The following is a 27,174-nucleotide window of genomic DNA, read 5'->3' on the forward strand; positions in this document are numbered from 1 at the left end:
AAAGTAGCTGGCACTTAACCAACCATGGAATTCTAGAGAGAGCTATATCCTATCCTTCCCTATTCTAATTTTCAATCTAGTCTTGCTTACCCCTTTATACTTACTTATCTTTTTTTAAAATTGGAAATTACTATTTAATAGGATTTATTAAGCATTGATTACATGCTAGACACTAGGAATACAAAGACATATTGTCCCTGTCCTCAAGAAACTCATGCTAAGTAATAGATAAAGCATTTATTAAATGTTGTGCCAGGCACTATGCCCATGGTAGCAAACCTATGGTATACATGCCAGAGGAGGCACTTGGAGTCTTCGCTACGTACACCATTGTTACTAGAAAGCCATAGGGACACAGGGATGGGATGCTCCTCTCCCCCCTCTCCAGGAGCACCTGAGGACATTTCTCACATCACCCATCTCTCTAAAAAGTTTGCCATCACAGTACTATGCTAACTTCTAAGAATACAAGTTCAAGCAACAATCTCTGCTATCAAGGAGATTAAATTCTAATGGGGGGATGCAAAACAGAGATTGTGGGAAGGTAGAGAAGTAGTTTAGGATCATGAACTGAGCTGGGTTTGAAGAGAGCATGGATGACTTGGGTACTTTCTCAAAATGAGATTACATGATGAAATCACCTGATGAGGTGGAGGCATTACCAGTGAGAGTAGGTTTCTGAAAATATGTGGAAGAGTAGCCCTGGTAGTTTGGGTCTGACTGAGCTGATTTGAAAGTGTACAAATTTACATAAAGTAATCTCAGATTTGGAAAGTGTGATTTCTTCCATCTCCCTCTTTTCTAAATATCCAAATAAAAATGAATTATGGTTATTGCATTAGTAATTGCTGACCAAGACAGTCCAACAACACCTGACAGAGAGGATTACTGATAAACTAAGTCTCTTTTGTATTTAGAACAGTCTTACAAAACTTATACTTGTATAGTGAGTACCATAATAGCTGCCCATGGCAGATAAAGGAAGTTAGTATTCATTTTGAGAACTTTTGAAAAGAACCCCAACCTTTCCCCAACAGCCTGGCCAAAACCTTCTTTTGGAAGACTTAGGAACAATTAGATGGAGCATGAGTTTGCTGATGTGAAAAATTTAATCAGCATGTAAAAATTAACCAAGATCTGCAGCACCCCCAAAGTTCTGTGTATTTAAAAAGAAAAAAATTTTGAAGAGTCCTAAATAGCTCAAAACAGAGATGAAGAGCCCAACTCGGAGTAAAAACCTTCAGATTTTTCCAATGTTCTATATCAAATGAGCCTTCTCACAGATCATGATCAGATTCAGAACCAGAACCAGAACTCCATTTTCTCCCTTATTATTGTTCTAAAGACTTTTATTAGTCAACATCTGTTGTGAGGCAGGCACTTGACTAGTGCTAGGGACACAAAAATAAAAATGAAAATGAAGCTATACTTACCTGAAGAGAAAAACCTAAATTTTCCCTTTCTTGTTTATGTGATTTTTGATATTGAGTCATTAAGCATTTATTAAGAGCCTACTATGTGCCTGATACTATGTTAAGCATTGTTATTGCTAAGGAGCAATGCTGCAACCAGGCAAGCATTTCTGTATTCTCACCTGTATCCTATAGTAGGATTAATTCATGTTACCTGGTCAGCAGCCTTTCCTCCTTCTATAAGTTAACAATTTTGTTCTCAGCCCTAACTTTTGCATAGTGACCTCTCCCAGGGGACTGAGAATTTTATGGACTTATCTTGATGATTTCAGAATTCATCTACATTCTACTTTAGGTATCTCAAAGCCAAATACTCTCACTGTTGGGGTTGTGGGAGAAGGAAGATAAGATGGAGAAGGGTCATTATGCATTGAATGAAACTAAATTACTGAAGTCTACTGCCCATTAATGGGTAGTAAGTAGCTCATGCCAGCCTATCTATCCCCATTAAAAATGAAACTTTAAGATTGAAGGAAAAAGAGCTATTTCTTATAATAAAGGCTACAGTTTATATCAGTGCTCGTTTTGTAAGTACAACTGACTACATTTATACTCATGATGGCTAAAAGAATTTTTAGGGTGGTAAAAAAATAAATGTATTACATGTCCATTACCCAAATAAATATGGATTTTATGGGTATCCCGGAAGACTCTATCCCAGACTTTTTCCTCCCTTTTTACATACTATTTTGTTTAGTCATCTTAGCTCCCCTGGTTTCAGTTATCATCTCTACATAAATGTTACTATTTACCCAGTCCTACAGTCTTTCCTAAGTCCCAATATTGAATCTCTATCTGCTCAAAGAACATCTCAAAATGGATGTCCTTTATACATTTTCAACATAACATAATTTCCTTTTTACTGTTGACAGCACCATTATCTTTCCAGTCACTCAAGTTCACAGCCATCTCTACTCCTCCATTTTGTCTCTCTCACACACCCTATATGTAATCCATTGCCAAGTCCTGTCAGTTTTGCCTTTCAATGTCTCCTTTCTGCCCCATTCTCTCCTCTGACACTTCCCCTCGATTGGTATAGGCCTTTGCCACCTCACACCTGGGCCATTCATTGAATTGGTCTCCATACCTCATCTCTTCCACTCTAGTTCATTTAAGGATGGACTCAGCTGCTAAAGTGATCTTCCTAAGCCTGATCATATCATCTTCCTGTTCAAGGAGCTCCAGTGGTTCCCTAAAGTAGAAATAAGCACAGGAACTATTTTTATCTTATGCTTATTGACTTGACACAGTCACAAACCTTACACTGCTCACTGGAGACATTAGCAAGGGAATTGCAATAAAAACAGTTGTAATTTATGCACCAAAATTTGTCACAGAGGATAGAGTTGAGAAATTCTGGGAATAACTTGACAAGATCCTCCATACAAAATGATCCATCAAAGAAATCTGAGGAATAGTGGTCAGGCAATAAGAGAGGAACCAAGAGAGAGTAATGCCATGAAAACCTTGAGAGAAAAGAATGATAGTGTCAAAAGTAGCAGATAAAGATAGATAAAAGGCCATTAGATCTGCCAATTAAGAGAACACTGATAACTGAAGAAAACAGTGTCAGTTGAGTGATGAGATCAGAAGATAGACGGCAGAGTAGTTAATAAGAAAATGGGAGTAGAGGAAGAGAAGGCTTAATGGTATATGGCTCCCCCAAGGAGTTTAGTCATGAAGGGGAAATATGATGATGCCAGTTAGCAGGGATGAATGGATTAATGAGAGTTTAATTGTTTTTTTGTTTTTGTTTTTGCATGGGGGGACATGGGTACCTTTGTAGGTGGAAAGGAAGCAGCCAAGAGACAAGAAGAGATTAAGGATTAGGAAGAGATCAGAGATGACAGATGGGGTACTCTATTGGAGAAGATGGTATAGAATGAGATCACTTGCATTTGTAGAAGGGATTAGCCTTAGCAAGGAGCAAGTCAACCTCTTTTTGGGAGCCAGGACAAAAAGAGAAGGTAGGAGAGGAATGTGTTTTGGTGAGTTGAGATGAGAATTACAGAAGAAGAGGGAATTCTCAGTAAATGACCTCAATTATTTCCAATGAATGAAAGAGTTTGTAAAAGACATTGTGATAATAGGGACAGTGAATGTTTTAGGAATCTGTCTTGTTATGGTAAAGTTCCCATTGAGATTATGAAATTTAAATTTGTAGTGGACTTGATCAGAAAGGTTTCCTGTTTTTTTTTTTTTCTTATTCCAATCAGCTATGTGAGAATAGGAGCAAAGGCAATAGACCAAGGATGAAAATTAAGGTCAGATCTCAATAAGGCAGGATTGGTGATAGATAAAGGAAGCAAAGGACTCAGATTTAAAGGATGGTATATAGTTGAATTGGTTCATAAATGAGTCAAAATGGTTAAGGGAGAGTGTAGTCTGTTCAGAAGTGATGACCTGGGAATGAACTAAGGGGTGGAAAGATTGGAGCTCTTGGTGAAAACAAGGTTGGGTGCCATAAAGCAAAAGAAAAGTTGCAATGATACAATATTATGATTAATATGATCAAAGTACATTAATGTGGAAGTGGAAAACTTGTGACAGAAGATTGAAGGCATGACCATCTCTGTATAGTTGTGGAATAGAAGGTCATGAGAAATTAGTAAATTTAAGAATTACATAAGTTAAGGTATTTGAGAGGGGTGTCAATTGGTGTGCTGAAGTCTCTCAATATGAGGACATAGATTTGGGATGGAAAGAGACACTGAATTAAGCACTGAATTCACAGCAGAAAGCTGGTAGATAACAGCCAGATATTAATTAGGTAATCATAAATATGGGTCGAATGAACATCAAAAGAAGAGAAGCAGGACAGCTAGGTAGCATAATGAATAGGGTGTCAGACCTGAAGTCAGAAGGACCTGGGTTCAAATCTGACCTCAGACATTTCCTAGCTCTGGGCAAGTCACTTACCTCCAATTGCCTAGCCCTTATATTGATTCTAATAAAGAAGGTAATTAAAAAACATAACAGAATGATAAAATATAGACATTCTCTGGTAGATGGAGAATCTGGAAGTAGCCATGGGCCAGGGAACAGGGCTTGTGTCATTGCTTCTGTTTGTCTTAGGTGCAATGAAACTCCCTCTAATCACCTCTATGAACCCATGAGTTATTCTTCAGTTTAGCTGTACATTCTTTGCATGTTGGCATTTGCTACAAATAAAACCCAAAGAGTACTACTGTGATGCTTCATGGTGGCATGGACTTGACCCAATGTTTTTGGAAGCTATATACCTGGAATGAAAGCTCTGACAAGTTCTTCTATGTTACAAAAAATACTTGAAATATAGTTCCATTCAGAGACTGTTTTTCAAGGACAAGCCTGCGTAAGTGAAGACTCACTAGCAGTTACTACATAATGATGCCATGGCAACCCCTGGAACAAAGAAAATTTCAAAATGGCTCTCAGTTGTATGTGCCCACTTGCTGTTTTGGCCATGATGGTAGTAAACTGTTAAAAAGAGGAATAGAAGATCTATTTAGTTTCTAGTCAGTTTGTAAATTTTAACTTATCTGATGATCTTAATGTGAAATTCACATGACCATTGAATGAGCATACTATATGGAGAAGTAAATCATGCCAAGCTTGACCTTATTAAAACAAAACTAAAAAACAGAAGGAAGTTAGAGCTAAACAAAGACATCTCACATGCTTTCCCGAGGCAATAAAAAGAATCAGTAGAGTTTGTTTATGGTTTGTCCAAAAGCAAAAGGAAGCATGATTTCATGGAATATTTGTAATCTGTTAATATGTTGATTAGTTTTTGCAAATTGATTGCCATAAAATCATCTATATACCAACCTCTATTTCAGAGGATGAAGAGTAAGATCCTCAAAATTAAATCAATGTGTATTTTGAACACACAATGACTTTTAAGTTTAAGAGAAAATAGAGAAGGATTGTAGAAAAATATAAGGAAGCCAGAGACTTAAGACTATGCAGAAGCTCTGTGTGTGTTGTTGCTGTCTAGTTGTTTGTTATGTCCAACTCTCCATGATCCCTATTTATTGTTGTTTTTGCAAAGATGGTTGGCAATTTCCTTCTCCTGCACATTTTACAAATGAAGAAACTGAGGCAACCAGAGTTTTTTTTTTTTTTTCAGGGTCATATAGCTAGTAGATGTCTGGCCAGAGATTTAACATCATGAAGAGAAGTCTGATTCTAGGCCTGATACTCTATCTACTGTGCAACTTAGCTGCCTTGTGTATTTGTGTGTGTATACAAATGTGTGTGTGTGTGTGTGTTTATATATGAGTACAGATTTGTATATCTATATATTACCTTCTTTGAGAAGAGAATTGATAGATGTTGGAGGTGAAACACAAAACAATATTAAAAATGAAGTTGCTTATATTTTACTGGGATGGAAAAGGACTTATTATTGTTATAAGAATTATTCCTGAATTTATTTTTTGGGTATATAGTCAAATTATTAGATCAAAGATCAAAGTTAATACAACATAACAAAGAAAATGAGGAACCTACAGTATATAGAGTAAGATATATCTCTCTTCTGACCTGTAAATAAAATGTTGACGACCAAAAAAATTTATAGGCAGAGAGGATATAAATCTATTTAATCATTTTCTGTACTGTGACATAAGCAGAACCCTTTTTTATTAGAGCAAAGATAAAATTAATGCAAATATATTTACTATAATTTCATAAAGAAGTTATAAAAAGTATGAATGAATTGCCATAAAAAAGAAACCTAACATACTTGAGTTACCCAACAGTTGACTAATCTGTTAAGTGTAGAGCGAGTAACCCAGGCCAACCCCAGTTTAGGAAGTAAACTAGTTTAAGATCTTATGGAAAAGGATGATGAAAATTTATGAAGAATACTGCCTCATAAAAAAAGCAGTAAATGGAAAAAAAGGAAAGCTTCTTTGAGCAACTTGACTAACCAAAGTCATCCTAAGGGTCTTTAAAGATTATGTTGGAAATGAGGGAAAACAAATAGAAAAAAATACAAATAAATCTGCAAAGATTTTTATAGCATTATTTCTATCATCAAGAAAATTGTTTATTGGTGGAGAGGAGGCAAGAATTCTACAATAGGCTACATATTTACCTCTCTTCAATTGACTAAAAGATGTTTGAATGTAAGACTTTACTGTGCTTGTTATTAATCATGGGGGGAACAATTTTTGATTCCGTAGAGTAAAAGTTCATCTTAAAGGCTTCCTTCCAGCAAGATGTCTCCTGTAAAGCCACCAAAATATGTAATATTTCTTTCAAATATAGGTAACATTATTCTATATGGATTTGATCATTAATATCAGGTAAGTATAGTATGCTTGCCAAAACTCTTTGCACTTGAGAAGGATATCCAGCACAGTTAGATCCACTTTAGATCAGTGGAAAGAGTCCTAATGTAGTCTCCTTTTTTACACCCTTACCTTCCATCTTGGAATCAATACTGGATGATTTTCCCAGGGTCACTTAGCTAGGAAGTGTCTGAGGCCAGCTTTGAACCCAAGATTTCCCATCCTTAGGCCTGGCTCTCAATCCACTGAGCCTCCTTCCCCCTAACCTGCCACTTGACCTAAGAGCGTCTTAATAGAGACCTCAAGAGTTGTCAAACACTAATTAGTATTTAACAAAGTAAATAAAAATATGGTAGAATATAGATAATGTTAAAATGTGATTTTCTAAACCGATATGCAACTTTCATGAGTCCCTATGTATTTAGTGGTCTTCTTTTTGAATTTGACAGAATTAGGCTATTTCATCCTATTTGCCAATGGCATTGTGCTAGTAGTGTTCAGCCCCTTAGACAAGAGCCAAAATGTCTTGAGAGTTTGAATTAACTTTACACTTGAGAAAAATTAAGTGGATGAATCTGTATTGTGGCATTGAGATGAAATGGACAACCTGCAGAGCTCCTCCATCACTCCACAAATCCTGGAGAGAAATGAGTTGGAGCTAGATTTACGTGGGAGATGGAGATTGGGCTGAGTTGCTTTTGGGAAAATACAAAGCCCAATTAGTGACTCAAAACAAAGACCCATCTTTTTGTTGTCAGCATTCTACTGGTATCATATCATTATGTGTTATGAGCTTTTGCAGCCTCCAAAGAATTGAAAATGATTATTACTAGGCACAAGGTGAATATGACTAGGATCTAACCCATAACAGAAGAAAACTCATAGAAAAGGGTGTCAAAGGAATATGATCCAAGGGAAAGAGTGCCATAGTGAAAATGAATAAGCAATGGAAAAAACCTGTATTCTTCTGCTATCCTATCCTGTCCTCTTGATGTTAAAGGGAAATGATTAAGGTTCATAGCATATATGGGGCTGTCTTTGGAGAATTTATTGGAAGATCTAGATGAGCATTGCTTGGGGCAGGGTAGATGGTTTGTTGGATAAAGCACTGATCCCAAAGTCAGGAAGACCTGAGTTCAATTCTGGTCTTGATTATTACTAGTTATATGGCCATGAACAAATCACTTGACTTCTGTTTGCCTCAATTTCCTTATCTATTAAATAGGGAAAATAATTGCACCAAATCAGAGTAGTGTTGAGGTGATAAAATGAAATGCCTGTAAATTACTTTATAAAAACTTAAAGTACTATATAGATATTAGCTATTATCATCTTATGATGAACAAGTATGGATTGGCTATGGTTGGAGGGACCAACCACAATGAATTCATAGATAGATTAGATCCTATGTGAATGTGGATAATTTTTTCTAGTGGATTTTTGAAGCACATTTAGAATATTGTTCAGTTGTTTTTCAGCATGTATGGCTCTTTGTGATCCAATTTGGAGTTTTGTTGGCAAATATCCTAGAATGGTTTGTCAGTTCCTTCTCCATTTCATTGTGCAGAAGAGGAAACTGAGGCAAATAGAATTAAGTGACTTGCCTAGGGTCACAAAGCTAGTGAGTGTTTGAGGCCAGATTGAATGCTTGAAGATGAGCCCTCCTTACTTCAGGACTGATTATCCATCCCCTAATCCAACTAGAGTACCAACTGTTCAATGTTTTGTTAATACTATAAGAATTGTGGTATTCTAACACTTTTGCTATTCTGTTTCCCCTTCTGGATGTTCTCTCTTCTTCTGAAACTCCTGAAACCTCCTACTTCTTCTTAAAGCTACATCATAACTCCTCTTTCTCCTTTTTACCTCCAGAATGTGAATATCCTTCATATCCCTGATGCTGGCTCTCTTCCTTCAAGATATACTTTTTCTCTTTACCCAGACAACCTTCTCTGTTCAATGATCTCTATATAAATGACACCCAATCTATATCTCTATCCCCAATGTCTCTGCCCTGTTCTAATATCTCATTTTCAATGGTTTGCTGAAAATGTTCATCTGTAAAATCAAGGGATTGGACTAGAAACCTCTTAAGTGCCTTCCAATTCTAGCTATGTGAACCATAGTTCCCAAACACACCATTTTCTAGAACTATAAAAAAAAAAATTGAGACTCACTTAAAACGGGCAAACCAGATGCAGTTATCACTTTTGAGTTCACTTGTCAGAGGCATTTAGTTCACTATATTCACTACATTATCCAATGTAGACAATGCCTGGTGGGATACATAAGTTGTTAAAAGTCCTTGTTGTCAAGCAATTTATATGGTAGAGTGGGAGAAATGAAGTAGAATGAAGGAACGATAAATCAGAGGTCCAGACAAAGTATATAATACCTGAGAAGGGAAAGAATCATTTTCAATTAGATATGTGAAAAGAGAGTGGGATGGGGAATCAGGGAAGACTTCACATGAGAAGTAATACTGGAGTTGGGCTTGAAGGAAGATAAGAATTTCCACAGATAGGCAGGAATCACCTATGTGACTTCATAAAGGTGGGGTGGCAGCAGGAAATAAGAGAACAGTTGGTCATTCACTTTGGCCAGATAACCAGAGTACTGGAAGGGAAAAAGAATGAGCTAAGGCTGTGTAGGTAAGTTGGAGTCAAATTATGGAAGTATTTCACGTGAAACTAAGGAGTTTGTTTTATTCTATAAGAAAACAACGAAGGCTTGTTTTAGAGTGGAGGATTAATGAGATTGGATGTCTTTTAAGGGAAGATTTTGACTGATTATGAAGTATCTAATCCAGAGGGGAAAAATGGGAGATTAACTTTAGTAATCTAAGTGAGAGGCAATGAGGATGTGAACAGGGATATATTATTAGTGTGAATAGAGAGGAGGAATAGATTTAAGAGATACTATAGTTGTGGAGAGCTGGACTTGAAGTCAGGAAGACCTGACTTTGAATATTTTCTCAAATGCTTCCTAGTTATGTGATCCTGGGCAAATTACTTTTCAGTCTCAGTTTCCTCTTCTTTAAAATAGAAATAATAGTACCTTTTTCACAGGATCATCATGAGAATCAAATGAAGTTATATATATATATATATACACACATATATATATAGTAATACTTTGAAAATCTTATAATAAAATGAAATGTTTTTGTTGTTCAGTCATGTCCAACTTTTGGTGACCCATTTGGGGTTTCCTTGGCAAAAAATACTGGAGTGATTTATAATTTCCTTCTCTAGCTCATTCTACAGATGAGGAAACTGAGACAAATAGAGGGAAGTGAATTGCTCATGGTCACACAGCTAGTAAGGGTCTGAGGCTAAATTTGAACTCAAGTCTACTTGACTCCTTCCACTGTACCACCTGTCAGCCCCAGTGGGGACATTATTGAAGGAGGAGGCATAATTGTTTTAGAAACAAACCCTCTTAGTTTTGGGATGTGACTCACCTTTCCAACTTCCCAGTGGTTGTTTAAATACCTCTTGGAGTCATTCCAAGCTTCATCCCATCCCTTACATTAGGGTCTTTTAGTCTAAAGTATAGTTCTAATGCAGGAATGATAACATTGGGGGTCAGCTAGATTCCCAGAAAGTTTAGCCCTTGTCCTCAAAGGGGTTGGGGGAGGAGAAAGAGAAGGTCTTAGATGAAGGAAGCTACACCAAGGGGATAGACTTAATAAGATTTGGGAACAGTGGTAGCCATTGAAATTGAAGCTACTCTGGGGAGAATTATTGATGACTCTGCCAAGGGCAGCTTTGATTCTAGGTTCTAGGGTCATTCAAAGATTCATAAAGATATGGCTCTGGACCTTCAAAGAACTTGTGGTCTAATGGGGGAAATAATAATCAGACATAAATGTAATACAGAGGCAAAAAATCAAATGCTCTAGGAGACTTTAGGTCTTTTTTCAATTTTAATAAAAAAAAAAAAGATGTCTTCCTCTTTCCTACCTACATCCTGCTTTCTGCCTCCCTTTCCCATCTTGGAGCACACACAACAAAAAATTTTTTTGGGGGTGGCAAATCTTTTAACCTCTCAATGAATAAAACACTTTATAACATCTAACATAAATAATTTAGGATGAGATTAAACCCTTTTGTCCATTTGCAAATTATGCTATAACTTATCCTAAAATTTACCTGCTTTCCCTACCTCATAGATCCATCTCCAGCTTAGTAACCAGCTAATCCTACTGATCCAGGACCAAAAAGAAAATATTTTTTCTAATATAAAAAAGAATTCTGTAAATAGAGGTACCTAAAAGGATTACAGTTCACCTGATAGATATGTTATTCAGTGATTCTTGAAAACTCCTTTCTTCTTCAAGTGATCAGGAAAAATGATCTGAGGATAGAAAGAGGGCTCCAGATTTTTGTTATTCCACATGTTATACTCAGTAAATCTTGAAAGGGGATTATTAATTCAACAAATAATTTGTAATTAATCAAGAGTTTAATTATTTTAAATATTTTCATAAGCACTGTAATTTAAAGAAACATAATTTGTTTTAATTTTAATCAAATTAAATGATAAAATTTCATTTATATAATTATTGTTTTCATATAATTTAAGCTAATTATGTTAATATAATTTAGTTGACTAAGTTATTTGATTATGTAGTTATTTAAATTATAATTATAATAAATTTAATTTTAATTAATAATTTTAATTCAACAAATAATTAATATATGGAAAATTAGGGTTGATAGTGTTCCTCTCCTCATAAAGCTTATGGCTTAGTCTGAGGTGCTGATCTCCACTTCTATGGACATACACACACACAACATACAAGAAATCACATGTGTTTAAGAGAAGCACCAACAAAGTTCTTTGTGTTGTAGGATGAAGAAAAGATCATTACTGATTGGATGTGAGGGTCTGGGATGACTTTTTAGAGAAAAGGAAATCTTAGTTGACCTTTAAAAGTTAGGATGAAATGGATCAGTGTATATTTTGGAGGAAGAGAGCAAGACATTTGTGAACAATTATAGCACCTTTGATTGCAAAGGGGACCTTGGTCATCTAATCCAACCTCCTACCTACTAGATACCTTCCCTTCTATACCATCCTCAGCAGATGTTCATCTGGATTCTACTGGCATACTTACATTTATGAAAGGAACATGCATCTTTGGGAAGCAATCTATAATTTTGGGCAGCTATGAATCATTAGAAAATTTTTTTCCTTATTGAGCCCAAATTTGCTTTTGTTTGGACCTAATCCTCTTCTGTGGAACTGACTGGTACATTTTCAGAGAAGGGGAACTAGAAATAACAGGAGCAGTCACTATAAGATGGAATATGAATCTTCAGGGATGACAAAGTGGATTATGTTGTACAGAGAAGATTTAATTCTCAAAGTTCTAATTATTTTGGAGTGCCAATTGCAGAAGCTGTTCTTAGCTTCAATGATAAATGCTTTTCATATCTGTCTTTGGAGATAAAATAACTTTTGTTCCTTTGTCATTTTTGCAACATGGTTAGCAGAGGTCCAGCACTGCCAAGGCAGTGATGCTGGTCAATTTACTGGCCGAAGACTGAATTCTAAAATGCACGTTTATTCAGGATCTAAAATGGCTTCACTACCAAAGATGCTTTCTTTATACAAACAATGTATCCATGTACTTCAAAACAATATTGACTGTGAGTATTTTTTCATGTTTCTTATTATGTAACTGCTGGTACTCATCCATCAGTTAACAATCCAAAGTCCTTTATGTATAGAGTACAACATTTGTTTCATATGTACCCGTCAAAGACAGCCTCTCTGAACTGAATAGGAAAGTGGCTGGTAGTGAAGAATATTCAGAGAATCTAAAGTCTTCTGTGTTGTTTGACAGTGCTCCATGAAGTCGGTGGCGTCCCGTTTGACATCCTTGAACCAGTGTTGGAATGCTGTACCCCAAAGCAATTGTCAAGACTAGAGGATTATAATCCGGTAAACATTCTCTGGATGTATCGTTTGACTTTATATTGCTATTTTAATGGTACCATTTGGCAAAGGGGGAAAACACCTTTCTTTTCCCTTATAAAAATATAGGACTTGGGTTTTCCTGAAATGAAGAAATAGTGGGGTTTCAGCATCTGTGCCTTTTTCTAATTCTTGATAAAATTCTGGTACACTGAAAAACATTTCACTGGAGAATTTGGCAAATCTAAATATTCTGTTCTTTTGTAGAGCAAAAATTCTGATTTTTACCAAGCGCCATCATTTAGTGCCTTGGTGAATTTCCTTTCTACATGTCAGTAGTTGTAGAATTAAAGCATATATGTGGAGTAAGAAGACCCAGAGTCAAAAAGGATCATTAACTTAGAACTAGAAGGGACCAGGGGAAGGACATCTAGTTCAATCCCCTCATTTGCTAGATAGCAGTAGTTATTCAGTCATGACCAACTCTTTGTGACACTTTGATAATTAATTACTGTCCATCTTGGCAAAGATCCTGGAGTGATTTACCATTTCCTTCTCTAGCTTATTTTACAAATGAAGAATTGAGGCAAACAGGGTTAAGTGACTTGCCCACAGTTACAACTAGTAAATATTTGAGATCAGATTTGAACTCAGTAAGATGAGTCTTCCTGATTCCAGGCCTCCCACGCTCCATTCACTGAACTACTTAGTTGCTCGAGTATAGCTATGAATGTTGTTGCTGTTCAATTGTTTCAGTATGTTAATAGGTTTAAACAAGATTTGTAAAACCAATGTATTTATAAAGCAGAAGTATCATCTTTTCTCAAGTTAAGTGCAGATCATTGGCTTCTATAATCAATCCCCTCTCTAACTTTAACCTTTAATAGCAGGGCATGAAGCTTTGACTATGCTATAATTTGGTTAATTACATTATTGCAAGGATTTTAGAGTCATAAAACATTATTCTGAAGCAAAGCAGGGATTCCAAACCCAGGTCCTCTTAATGGTCCTTGACTACAAGTCCAATAGGCTCTATCTAATACAATAGGTAGGACTATCCATTGAAATGATATCTCAGAAGGCTGGGGAAGTTTGAGTCATTAATGGAATCTTTTTGCTGCTCTCCTTTTCCAAGACCTTTATCGAACTGGCTGATCATTTGTGGAAAAGGCACTGCCAGAGAGAATTTAAAAATGAGGAGCACCAGGACAATGAATCATGGCGTGAAATGTACTTTAGGCTTTTTGAGCAAAGAGAGGAAAAACTGAAGACCCTTACGAAGAATATTATTGTGTCCCAATCTGAAAAACCCAAAGGTAATAAACATTTTTTTTCACTTGTTTTCCTCTTTTGGAATTTTCCTTTCCATTATTTTAAACTTGACACAAACATCAATATGAATATGTTAATATGAAGATTAGGAAAAGAGGAAACTATGGATCTCCATTCTTTACAGCTTGTTTTAAAAATAATATACCTAATGTGGCAGTCATATGTCCCTTCTGAACTCTCTTCTCCTGTGTATTTTTAAATGATTTGTTAATATTTTTTCTCATTTCTTGGTAACATTATCATAACCCTCATCTCTAACTCTACCCCACACCTATAAAACCCTAACTTGTTACATGTAACTATAGTTACAAACTAATATATCATTAGTTTTTACTTTAAATTTATTTTTAGTTTATTCTAAAATTAAACTTACTCTGGGAATGGATATCATGAGAAAACTTTTCCAAAGCACTTACATTATTCATTATGAGACTTTTACTTGTTCCTAGGATCACTGCATATCCAAAAAAGAAAATATAAGTAATAATTGATTCAAAGTTTATAAAATCCTTCAGCTTAAAGGCTTACAGTTTATTGGACTGGACTCCTGTGAACACAGATTTAAATCTTGGCCCCTCTATTGCCTGTGGATCTTGGGAAATTCTTTTAACCTCCCAATATTTGTTTCCTCTTCTGTGAAATGAGGCATTGGACTAGCTGGCCTTGAAGTTCATTCTTCTAAGATATGATTCTGATTTTCCAGGTGAAGAAACTGAGTCAGAGAAGTAAACTTCTTCATAGTCATATAGTTAGCATCTAATCCAGATAGGTGCTTTAAAAAATAACTTTCCTTGTGCCAGTTATAAGCATGAATGATTCTAGAACATTTAGACAGAAAAATTGAACCATAAACATGAGCTAGAAGGGAACACAGAGTCTATCCATTTGAACTCCTTTGTTTAAGAGATGAATTTAGGAGACTAACACAAGGTCACACATAGGTCATAAGTGTCAGAAGCAGAATCTGAACCTAGGTTTTGTGACTCCAAGCCAGATCTCTTTCCATTTTGGTAAATTTCCTGGAAAGCTCCCCCTCCCCCTTTATTACAGAGGAAATTTGGGTCAATTCTTTGGACTTCCAAATATTATGTACTTTAGTAAGTCATATTTTATTTGAAAATCTTATACTGCCCAGAAATTAGACTGGGTTTGATCCTTTATCAGATTTTTTTGTCCTACATTGAAATTTTTATGTGGATGTATTTGTATGTATATTTGTATTTTGTAAATGTATTTATCTGGTTCATATTTCTTATATAATCCTTTCTTATTCCTGCATATTAAAAAAGTTTGCATATAGCAATTAAACTTACAAAAACTTTAGTTCTCTTTTAGGCTGGAAAATTATTGTTTATCACTCTATATGTCAGAAACAAAAAAGTCCTTGGCCATTAAATCAACACCAGCTGCATTGTATGTTAAGTTCTTCCCATTCCCTCGTATTCAGGGCGTCAAATCAAAATGGCCTATGTCCAGGGTATGGCAAAGCCTCCCAGAGAACTCAGACATCATCCAGAGAACTGTGACTCATCCAAAGTTCCTTTAAACAAGCTTATGTGAGTATCAGGAATGTACTGGTAGAACTGGGTGTCACAGAGTATTTCATTTTTGGAAGGTATATTTTTAGGATAACATAGGGGATAAAGAGTTGATTTTGGGGGGCACTAGGATTGAGAGTCTGGGCTAGAGATGGGAGGTCTTGGATTCAAATGTGGTCTTATATACTTTCCAGCTGTATGATCCTGGGCAAGTCACTTATCCCCATTGCCTAACCCTTACCACTCTTCTGCCTTGAAATTGATATTTAGTATTAATTCTGTGTGTTTTAAAAAAATTGTACCCCAGAGACTACATCCCCCAGCATCCTCTACTCTTCCCAGGGTTCCCTTTTCTCATATCCTGGTATAGGTTGGGCTATAAATGGGATGATTCCATGCCAGGAGGGGTCTTGTTGAGGCTCAAGTAGGCAGGCTGCCAGGGCTCTGGCTCTTGTCTCTGCTCACACCCCTTTCTCTCTCTGACCCCTTATTTTTACCCTTACATTATTTACTTTTTTTCTCTTTTATTTGGATTTTTGTGATGTTTTTGATATTTTTCTTTGGCAATTTATTCATATACCTCATACCTCAGCCATGTATCCCTGTGTGACTTCTATGTTTGTCAATATCCTCCTCAGGGAGGAATGTGTTATTATCTTATTTTGAAACTTTAATTTCTTTTGAGAGTAATTTTATTTTTATTTTTAAACCCTTACCTTCCATCTTGGAATCAATACTGTGTATTGGTTCCAAGGCAGAAGAGTGGTAAGGGCTAGGCAATGGGGGTCAAGTGACTTGCCCAGGATCATACAGTTGGGAACTGTCTGAGACCAGATTTGAACCTAGGGCCTCCCATCTCAGGGCTTGGCTCTCAATCCACTGAGCTACCCAGCTGCCTCCTTTGAGAGTAATTTTAGAATAAAAGACTTTCTACCTCCCAGAATCTGGAAAAATGAACTGCTTACAGACGGTGCCATGAAGTAGCCCAAAGAGACCACATGCTGCTCCAAAAGATCCTGAGTGAACTTTTGGATGTGCTGCATTGAACTTTGGGGGGTTAAATGCATTTGTTTTGAATGTATACTTTAATGTCAAAGGGGAATGCTGCCCCCAAATTGGTTTTGTTCTTTTTCTCTTTCTTTCCCTCTTATACCCAAATTATTGTAATTTCTCCTTAGAAACTATAATACTGTATGTACTTTTAGTTAAAATTCTTTAGTTTTAAGTTGGTTATGTTTAAAATGATCCATTAGGGAGACTGGTCTCCCAATGGTTCCTGGGGGGGGGGAGTGTGTTTTTAAAAAATTGTACCCTGAGGACTACATCTCCCAGCATTCTCTAATCTTTCCAGGGTTCCCTTTTCTTATGTCCTGGCTTAGATTTGGCTATAAATGGGCCAGGAGGGGTCTTTGCTGGAGTTCAAGTAGGCAGGCTTCTGAGGCTCTGGCTCTTGTCTCTGTTTGTACCCCTTTCTCTCTCTTACTCCTTATTTTTACCCTTATAATTCTAAGATGAAAGATAAGGTTAAAAAAAGATTCCATCTTGAATTCTGAAAGACCTAAGATCAAATCCCATCTCTGACATATATTGGTGATGTGAGTTTTGTGACTATCTTAACCTCATGGTTCCCCAGGCACCAGAAAAATCAGAGAGCAGGTTCCAATCTGTATGGGTAGAGGGTATCCCAAGATTTCCTTACTCTTATGAAATCATAGATCTTTGACTTTCTAAATATCTCTGTTTGTCTCCCTGTCTCTATCATTTATCTCCTATCTAACTGTTTTAAAAATAGTGGCACTACTTCATACCTCCGTGATTAGATGAGGTAAGCTAGGTAGGTTATGTGACAAGAAAAAAAGGCAATGGGGCAGTTAGGTGGCTCAGGGGATTGAGAACCAGATTGGGCGACTGGAGGTCCTAGATTCAAATGTGACCTCAGCTACTACCTATCTGTATACCAGGCAAGTTATTTAACACCCAATGTCTAACTCTTACTACTCCTCTGTCTTGGAATCAATATACATTATTGATTCTAAAATGGAAGGGGATGCTTATGAAGTTATCTTATTATTTAAATCAAATAATATTATTTGAGGGTGTTTAAGAGGGATTTTTCCATGCCATATTAAGATAGAATACCCACCCCAAATTTTTTATTGAATTTTTGTTTTCAAAAAGCAGAAGTGTTTGAGAAAATATATGCATTTCCTCCCTTTTAAAAGTTAGGGACAGTGTGGATATGGAATAATGCATGCACTAACAGACTCGGTTACTGTTTTGACTTTGCTAATCTACCATTTCACTCCTTTATTTTTTTAAACCCTTTTCTTAGTAACACAGAAGGGCAAGGGCTTGGCAAATGAAAGTCAAATGACTTAGTCAGGGTTATACAGCTAAGAAGTGCTTGAGGTCAGATCTGAACCCAAGTCCTTTGGATGCCAGGCTTGGTTATCTATCTACTGTGTCACCTAGCTACCCTTCCTTTTCTTTTAAATCTTGATTATAAGGAATAATTGGTTCATTGGGCTATGGGGAGGGAGGAGGATGGAAAGATATATTTAGAAAATAAATAGTATAGTAGAAAGAGTCAGAAGCTTTGATATTTGAAGACATGAGTTCATATCCCACTTCTACCTACTACCAGAGGAAATCTTTGGCAAATCACTTAACCTACTGCACCCTCAGTTTCTCACTTGTCAAAAAGGGGATTGGATTTGATGACTTCTGAGCTCCCTTCTAGCTCTTAGTCCATCATCTTATATTAAAAAAATACAGAAAGGAAAATAAAAGGGAAAAGAGAAAAACGTTTAAGACATTTTTCTAGCATTTTCTTCTTCACCTTCTACATTTCCTTCACATGCACAATCTTGGAGAATCTCCTCTCTCTGGTCCTTGTAGATTTGCCCTCAACTTTTCACCCTCAGTGAGATTAGCAATATTGTATTTTCTAACTAATTCTGCTTATCTACTAATGTGCCCACTAGAGGTCACTCTTACCCCTAAGTTTCTCAGGAACACAACAGGCAGGGATGCTCTGGAGCATCTGCTGTTAGGTGTCAGGATCACCGAAACCCTTTCAGACTATAAGGATTGGAGGAGTTAGTAAAACATAAGCTGACTTCTGGATGTAATTGTCTTTTTGACTTGAGAGACCTACAAACATTCTTACTTCCACCTTTGCCAAGAGAGGGAAACATAATTAATCTTTTTCTTTTTTTTCTTCAGCAAAAGGAAGCTTGGAAATGGAGAGAGGAGTGATTCAGGAAGTGACAATGTAGCATCCACAAATGCCAGTGTTTCTGGAGGGTCACAGCAAGATGCAAAAAAGGTGAAAAGTAAGTCTTCCTGAGCTAAGGTCTTTCCCCCCCTTCTTTACATTCCTCAGATTTTATGGCTCAGATTTAGAGGGAGTGTTGAATTATGGGCATAGGGGGCAGGTGGGTGGTATAGTGGATACACTGATGGGCTGGAGTCATGAAAACTTATTTTCCTGAGCTTAAATCTCCCCTCACAACACTTATTAGCCTGGGCATGTCACCTAACACCTTTTGCCTCAGCTTTCTCATCTATCTTTAAAGTGAGTTGGAAAAGGAAATGGCAAACCTTTATCTTTGCCAAGAAAACTCCACATCAGGTCACAAAGAGTCAGACATGACTGCATAGTGGATAAAGAGCTGACCTTAAAATCAGGAAGATTTGGATTCAGAGTCTCACCTTTGACACATACTGACTTTAAGACCCTGAAAAAACCATTTAACATGCTTAGTGTCACTGACAATTCTCCAAGAATTCCTTGTTCTAGCAGTTACAGGGCAAGTTGTAATCTACACTGGGAGAGGGAATTTCCTCACCTAAATTTCTGTATGTCATTGAAATCATTGTTATTTAATTATAATTATATAAAATACAAATTAGATTTTTTAAATGGCTCAAGTTAGTATAAGGGATTGCAAGATGCATTTTGTTCAAGGGCCAGGAACATTTTAGCTTTTCATTAATGGTGTTCACATTAGAATATTATAGTCATGCTTCACAGAATGAGGGGATTGGGTTAGCATGATACATTTGGAACTAGAAAGAAGTTTAGGAGACATAAAGCCCAACCCTCCTCCCTTATTCTAGAGATAAAGAAACTGAGGCCCAGAGAGGAGAAATAACGCATGTCAGTGCCCCAGTATCTGAAACTAGGACATCTGACTCCAAATTCAGCCAACTTTCCCATATTGTGCTTCTCAAGAAATGTCTGCTTCTGATTTTCTAAAGGAACTGATATGGAAAATGTGGTGTTCTATTATGTGTACCCATTCACTTGAGGGACTACACTGAGATGTTAGCTAAGAGCAATAGATGACCTCTTGTGTATTTTTCTGGGAAACTAGATAGTTCAATGTAGAGAATACCAGCCCTGGATTCAGGAAGACCCATATTCCCGAGTTCATATTTATCATCAGACACTTCCTGGCTGTGTAAGTCTGAGCAAGTCACTAAACCCCAAATGTATCAATTTCCTCATTGTAAAATAAGCTAGAGAAGAACATGGCAAATGACTTCAGTATTTTTGCCAAGAAAATCCCAAATGAGGTAAAAAAAAAACTTGGACATAACTGAAACAACCAAATCACAAAAATCTTCTTTGATTCCATATCCAGTCTATTTCTCCATTCTTCTCAAGGAATGTCTGCTTTAGATTTTCTGAAGGAACCGATGGAAGAAATGTGGTGTTTTATCACTCACACCCAACCACTTGAGATGTTAAGAACCTCTAGGATCCTTTCCAGATTGAGAAGCCTAGCATTTGATGTAATTGTCTTTCCCCCCCCTAGAAATTGCTCCTATGATGGCCAAGTCCCTGAAGACATTTAAGAACCGTATTGGACCATGGCAGAGCAGATTTTGAATGAAAGAAGTGCTAGTACAAAGTATGAACTGGATTAGGATTTCTAATCTGGTAAAAATCTTGTTAATTTTGTTTGTTCATATTAGCCACCTCAAGGATCAATATATAAAATATGATTTAAGCAAAGGAGTTGCCAGTAGATACCATTTTATCTTGGACTCCCACAATGCTTCTTTGTGGTAGAGTGATCAAGAGACAAGATAGAGAATATAATGAGACTGTATCACTTCATGCTGCAATTTTTCTGTTGCTAATAAATTCTCAAATTCATGTGTTCTGGCTACTTATTTTTAAGACATTTGGCACTTATATACTTTACATGCTCTATACATTTAGCATGACATCTGGCACATCGGCATTTAAATGGTTATTTTCTTATGGTGTCTCAGACTTTCAAAAGTTTCCCTATTTTAGCTGATTCAATAAGAATCTATCTTGCTTATTTGGCAGTTAACCACTTTAGGGGAAAATTAGAGTTTTTCCAGGGGGAGAATCCTATGAAATCTGTTTACTTTTATATTTTGTTAATGTATTTGTTTTTATATTACCTTTATTTCTTAATATATTGCAATATATTGCCCTTGTCTGCTTATGACAAAAAAAGAGGAAAAATTCAGTTCAGGAAAACTACCAAATGCATCAGTACATCATCAGTCTATGGGATATTGGATGAGACTGATCTTATTCAAAGGATGGAGACCTCAAGGCTCTAATACTAGTTCAGGCATTGAAGGTCAATATCAAATGTTATAATTCCTTTGAACCATACATGTATTATGAAACCTTATATAGAGAATGATTGATTGTAAATGTGTTCTGCTTCTATAGTCTTCCATTTCATTGTGTTAGCATAATTCTAGAATGCTTTCCAGCATGATTAGCAACACTATCAAAAAGACATTAATTAGCCTTGTAGACAACTATTTGAAGAAGGTTGGCATTGAAAAGAAAAGATTTGTTTACAATGTCTAAGGAGAATATGATTGGATGTCCATAAGAGTAGGAGCTAAAGAAGAAAAAAAAAACTATTCCAATATCTTTGCCAAGAAAACCCCAAATAGGACCACGAAGAGCCAGATACAATGGAAACATCTAAATAGTAACAACCACCACTACTATAAAAGAAGAGTAACATAGAAAGATAATGGAGCAAAAATGAATATTCAACTGAAATTATGTACTATGTGTTTATATTGAACCAAATCCGTGAGATTTAATGATTTTCTTTGGAATTATTCAGTAATTTAGGAGCTGGAATATAGAAATCAGGTAGTGGGAATTGTCCAGGGTTGCAGATCAGGAAATTGAGAATAGTAGATGTCCTTAGGGATAAAGGAGAATCCTGTTAAGTCTTAAAAAATAAATTCTGAGTCTTTAAGGCAACAAACAGAGACTAAGCTATTTTGGATTATTTGGACTAATTCATTCAGTTGATATTTGACAGATAAATAAGATGTAGCCATAGAATCATACAATGGTTTATATATGTAATATTTTTATGGAGTGAAAAGGAGCTTTTTTAATAAATTATTTCATCTGGTCCTTACCTTTAAGGTAAATATGAAATGTTGTTCAAGCTTTACAAATGAAGAAACAATGGTTGAGAAATAGTGGCTTGAGGAAGACATTTTGAAAAATTAGCTCTCTGAATTGATTGGTGTAGTACAGTCATGGTGAACCTTCTAGAGACTGAGTGCCCAAATCACAACCCTCATGCCACATGTGAGCCCCTTGCCTTACTCCAGATGGGAGGGAGGAAGCACTACCTTGGGCTACTGGGCAGAGGGGTGGATGATGTGAGAAATGTCTTCATGTATGCATGAGGGGGAAGTGAGCAACCCCCATGGTACCTGTGCCATAGGTTCGCCAACAAGAGTGTGAGAGATCAACCAACTTCTTATTTCAGAGCTGAGGTAAAGCAACTTTAAAGATTTTATAGCTAATTAATGGAAGAGCCAGGTCTGGGATAAAAATCTCTTCATTCCCAATCATGTGAGGTTTAATATGGAGATAAATTAGGAATAGGTAAAATAAATCATCTAGTTTTCTAGGCAGAGTGCTGTTCTCTCTTAAGTCTTCCACAAGATTAGTGAATCAAGAAAGGCTTTATTGGGATGTGATGCTATTTTAGCAAGACAAAACAATAGCAAAAATTAATCAAGAGTGATAAGGAAATTACATCATAAGAGACCATAGACAATGACACAATATCAGTATTAAACATATGTAGCAAATGCCATAGTATCTGTATAATTGAAAATCTGTTACCCTAAAAAAAGAACTACATTTCCCAGGAGCCCACTGACTTCCTGTCATTATGTACTTCCTGTAGATAGGGGATATTAGGCAGGGATGTGAAAGGTCCCAGTCACTTTACTTCCTGTCCCAAGCTTGGTGGTGGTAAGGCAGGTGTTTGAACTGGCTGATCAGCCATGGGCATATGGTTTTTTAATTTTGTATCTTCTTTATTCCTTGATTTCTAATGATCATTAATAAATCTCTTAAAATATATTTTTCTTATTGAGATTTAATTTTAACTTTTATACATCTAAATTCTTAAAGAGAAGTAACATGAGCTACAGGAAAAATAATAAATCATTACTAGTGGGGGACACCAATCTTCCCCTCTCAGAAGTAGATTAATCCGAACAAAAAATAAGCAAGAAAGAAGTTAAGTAGAAAAAACTTTAGCAAAGTTGGATATGATAGATCTCTAGAGAAAACTGGGAATAGAAAGGAATATACCTTTTTCTCATCAATACATGGCACCTACACAAAAGTTGACTACATAAGAGGGCACAAAAATGTAGGAAAGCAGAAATATTAACATCCTTTTAAGGCTATAATGCAATAAAAATTACATTCAACAAATGGCAGCAGAAAAATAAAAAAATTAATTGGAAACTCAATAAACTTATCCTACAGAATGTGTGGGTGAAAGGACAAATAGCAACAACAATTTCATTAAAGAGAATGACAACAGGGAAACAATATACTAAAATTTATAGGACACAGTCAAAGTTGTATTTAGGGGAAACTAAATGCTTATATCAATAAAATAGTGAAGAGCAATGACTTGGGTCTGCAACTAAAAAAATTAGAAAAAGAACAAATTAAAAACTCCCAAATGAACATCTAATTGTAAATCTTGAAAATCAAAGGACAAATTAATAACATTGAAAAAAAACATTGAACAAATTAGATGAAGAACTGATTTTATGGGGGAAAAAGTTATGTAGAGATATTGATCCCAGCTGCACCTGGCTCTACCATTAATTAACTATAAACTTTTAACAGTTGCTTTACCTCTGGACCTCAGTATCTCCTGAAATGAGAACTTAGATGGTTTCCTACAAAAAATTGAAAAAGCACTGTTAATTTTCTTAATTATTATGTTTATGTGTATTTATATTATACATATTTTATATTTGCATATAACATATTTATATATAATAAGTTAAATTAGTATTAATTTAATTTTAAAAAAGAGGGAAACCAAATTCAGTATTCAAAATGAAAAAAAAGATGAAATCACAACCAATAAAAAAGAGTTTAAGGCAATTATTAGGACCTATATTCTCCAACTATGTCAATAAATCTGACAATCTAAGTGAAATAGATGAGTACTAATAAAAAATAAATTACCCAGATTAACAGAAGAGGAAATAGATTTGAAATATCTATTTTTTAAAAAAAGATGGATAAACAAGGGAATTCTACCAAACATTTAAAGAAAAATTAACTCCAATACTACCTAAACTATTTGGAAAAATAGGTCAAGGAGGAATTCTTCCAAAACCCTTTTATGACACAAATATGATGCTAATACTTAAACCAGGAAGAGCAAAAACAGTACTAAAACTATAGACCAATCTCCCTAATGAATACTGATGCAAATATTTCAAATAAAATCCTAGCAAGGAGATTACAGCAAGATATCCCAAAGATCATATACCATGATCAGGTAGATTTTATATAAAAAATGTAAGGATGGTTCAATATTAGAAAAACTGTCAGCATAAAATTTACCATATCAATAAAAACCCAACAGAAACCATATGATTATCTCAATAGATACAGAAAAGACTTTTGACAAAATACAACATTCATTCCTTTTAGATTAGAAAAAGAACAAATTAAAAATCCCCAATTGAATATCTAATTGGAAATCTTGAAAAATCAAAGGACAGATTAATAATATTGAAAGTAAAAAATATGGCTACTCAAAACCATCAGAAAGCATTATTACCTATGGGAATAAACTAGAAACCCTCTAAAATCAACAGTGAAGCAAGAATACCCACCCATTACCACTACTACTATTTAATTATGTACTAGAGACGCATGCTATAGGAAGAAGAGCAAAAAGTAAAACTGGAGAAATTAAAATTGGCAATGAAAAAAGTTATCACTCTTTGCAGATAATATGATAGTATGCATAGAGAATCCCAGAGAATAACCCCCCAAAAGCCCAATAAAAACAACTTCAGCAAAGTTGTAGGATATGAAATAAACCCAATCAGTATCCCTATATATCACCAACAAAGTCCAACAGCAAGAGATCAGAAGAGAAATTTCATTAAGAATAGTTGTAGGCAACATAAAATACCCAAGGGTTTACCTACCAAAACAGCCTAGCAGTTGTATGAGCACAATTATAAAAACACTTTCACACAAAGTAAGACCTAAGCATTGGAAAAACATTAATTTGTTGGTGGAACTGTGTATATACCCTGTGAACTAGCAATATCACTACTGGGTCTCTAACCCAAAGAGATCAAAGATAGGGGAAAAGAACCCACTTATACAAAAATATTTATAGCAGTTTTTTGGTAGTGGAAAAGTATTGGAAACTGAGGAAATCTCCATCAACTGGGGAATGGATGAATATGATATGGCATATGATTTTGATGGAATACTGTTGTGCTATAACAAATAATTAGCAGATAAGTTCAGAAAAAGCTGAAATGACTTATATGGATTAAAGCCAAATAAAGTGAACAGAATCAGATGAACACACTACACAGTAATAGAAATATGATATGATGCTTAACTGTGAAGGACTAAACAGTTATCAGCAATGGAAGGTTCCAAAGAATCATGATGAAAAACGCTATTCAGTCAATGAAGGAACTGTTGAAATTACTTTGTAGGTCAAGGTATTCTATTTTTCACTTTATTTCCTCCATGAGTTTTTTCTTATATTTGCCATATGTGTTCTTTCAAAGTGTGTGCAGTGGTGGTCTAGCCACTGTTCCAGAGATTAGTTTTGGGGATATTAATAACTACTACCTTGAGAACAACACATTCATTTCTCACTCCACACAATAGCATGAGAAATATGAATTGCATGACAGCACTTGTTTAACCTATATCAGACTTTCTATTGCCTTAGGGAGGGAAGAGGAGAGGGATAGAATCTGAATCTCAAAATGTCAGATAACAATTGCTAAAAATTGTTTCTACATATAATTAAAAAAATAATTAAAAAATCCCCAAACGTAAGACCATTCTCAAAAGAATGAAATACATCCTTACTTTCTTTCTGATTTTCTGTAGATTTCTCATAGATCTCCAGAGCCCAGATATAACAGATGATCTCTCTGACTCCATAATGAGGTTCATTTCATAGCAAGATATTTTCACCTGTTATTTAAAATTTGCCAGTAAAGTACTGTTTTTTCCTAAATATGACATTGCAACGTATTTCTTAAAGCTACATTAACAATATAATTGTAAAGTAAAGAAGCAACAGAGGAATTAAACTATTATAAATTCAATATGTTTTCAAATGAATTTCCATTTTTAATAATCTCTGAATAATAATTGCATCTCTCAGGGAGTGTTGCTGACCTCTTTTTGGGTGTATTTTATTTTTTACATAAAAAAGATTTGAAATCACTACTCTAGGAACAGATTTACAGTGAAAAGAGATTTTGGCCATCTAGTCCCAGTTCTTTAATGTTATAGTTGAAGAAAGTAAGGCACAGAAGTTAAGTGACTTGCCCAATGTTACATAGGTGATAGAGCCAGGATTCACACCAAGATATTGCTATGTATACGAATCTATACCAGGCATCTTTCCAGAAAAGTTAAGAGTGTGGACTAGGCTAGTTGCAGTATGATTATATCATTGTTCATCTTTTATTTAGAAGAAGACCAATAATATCATGGATTACATCTTTACTTGAGTATGAATTGGGCTCAAGTGAATCAGAATTGCAGAAAGGCAGAAAAAGTTATCTTTCACAATTACAATCGAGGGGAAAGTCCTTGACTAAATAAGGGATCAAGTGGATCATTAGGGATAAAGTGGACGATTCTGATTACATAAAAATGTAATTTTGAATTGATGTAGAGAAATGATGACTTTGAATTGGTGTAGATATTTAAGAAAGAGATTGGAGAGAGAAAAGTAGAATTTGGGACTGATCAGAAATGTAATGACTTTTGTATGACTAATTGGAACCTCAAATTTCAAGCATGTGGAGAAATATGGCACTCCAACATGTTCCTTGATTCTCAGAGATTGGTTAAAGCAGACTTTTCAGTGAAGAATGTTCTCACCTTGTTTGAGGTAAGATTTCATCACAGAGGCCTATGACTTTCAAGTGTTCTGATGTCAAAAACAATCAGCATTACTTCACAGATCACTGCATTACTTTTTGCTTTGATAAATACTATTGCTTATAATTGTGATTATATTTTCATAATAAGGATCTAGGGAGAGG

General features: G+C 35.5%; 1 protein-coding gene and 1 long non-coding RNA gene across 5 annotated transcripts in view; one reads left to right on the forward strand and one right to left on the reverse strand.

Moving 5' to 3' along the window:
- Positions 1-9,260, reverse strand: part of LOC103103243 (uncharacterized) — a 30,022-nt gene extending 20,762 nt beyond the window's left edge. Inside the window, exons 1-3 of one of the 2 annotated variants that reach the window (XR_462586.3) lie at positions 9,147-9,260; positions 8,929-9,026; positions 2,560-2,664 (exon numbers count right to left, since the gene is read on the reverse strand). This is a non-coding gene — a long non-coding RNA (uncharacterized LOC103103243). Of the gene's footprint in view, positions 1-2,559; positions 2,665-6,449; positions 6,687-8,928; positions 9,027-9,146 lie in introns of those variants that run through there. The other variant, XR_008916574.1, reaches the window with a different exon arrangement.
- Positions 1-20,713, forward strand: part of LOC103102461 (elongin-A-like) — a 61,971-nt gene extending 41,258 nt beyond the window's left edge. For 2 of the 3 annotated variants that reach the window (XM_007484098.2, XM_007484100.2), the window contains 6 exons: positions 12,250-12,408; positions 12,606-12,703; positions 13,812-13,992; positions 15,456-15,564; positions 18,772-18,881; positions 20,370-20,713. In XM_007484098.2, coding sequence (XP_007484160.2) covers positions 12,250-12,408; positions 12,606-12,703; positions 13,812-13,992; positions 15,456-15,564; positions 18,772-18,881; positions 20,370-20,443 — 731 coding nt within the window. In that variant the 3' untranslated portion in view covers positions 20,444-20,713. The remainder of the gene's footprint in view (positions 1-12,249; positions 12,409-12,605; positions 12,704-13,811; positions 13,993-15,455; positions 15,565-18,771; positions 18,882-20,369) is intronic. The other variant, XM_007484099.2, reaches the window with a different exon arrangement.
- Positions 20,714-27,174: the final 6,461 nt, after the last annotated feature.

Source organism: Monodelphis domestica, chromosome 2, assembly GCF_027887165.1.
Source record: "Monodelphis domestica isolate mMonDom1 chromosome 2, mMonDom1.pri, whole genome shotgun sequence".
In the NCBI taxonomy this organism is placed as follows: domain Eukaryota; kingdom Metazoa; phylum Chordata; class Mammalia; order Didelphimorphia; family Didelphidae; genus Monodelphis; species Monodelphis domestica.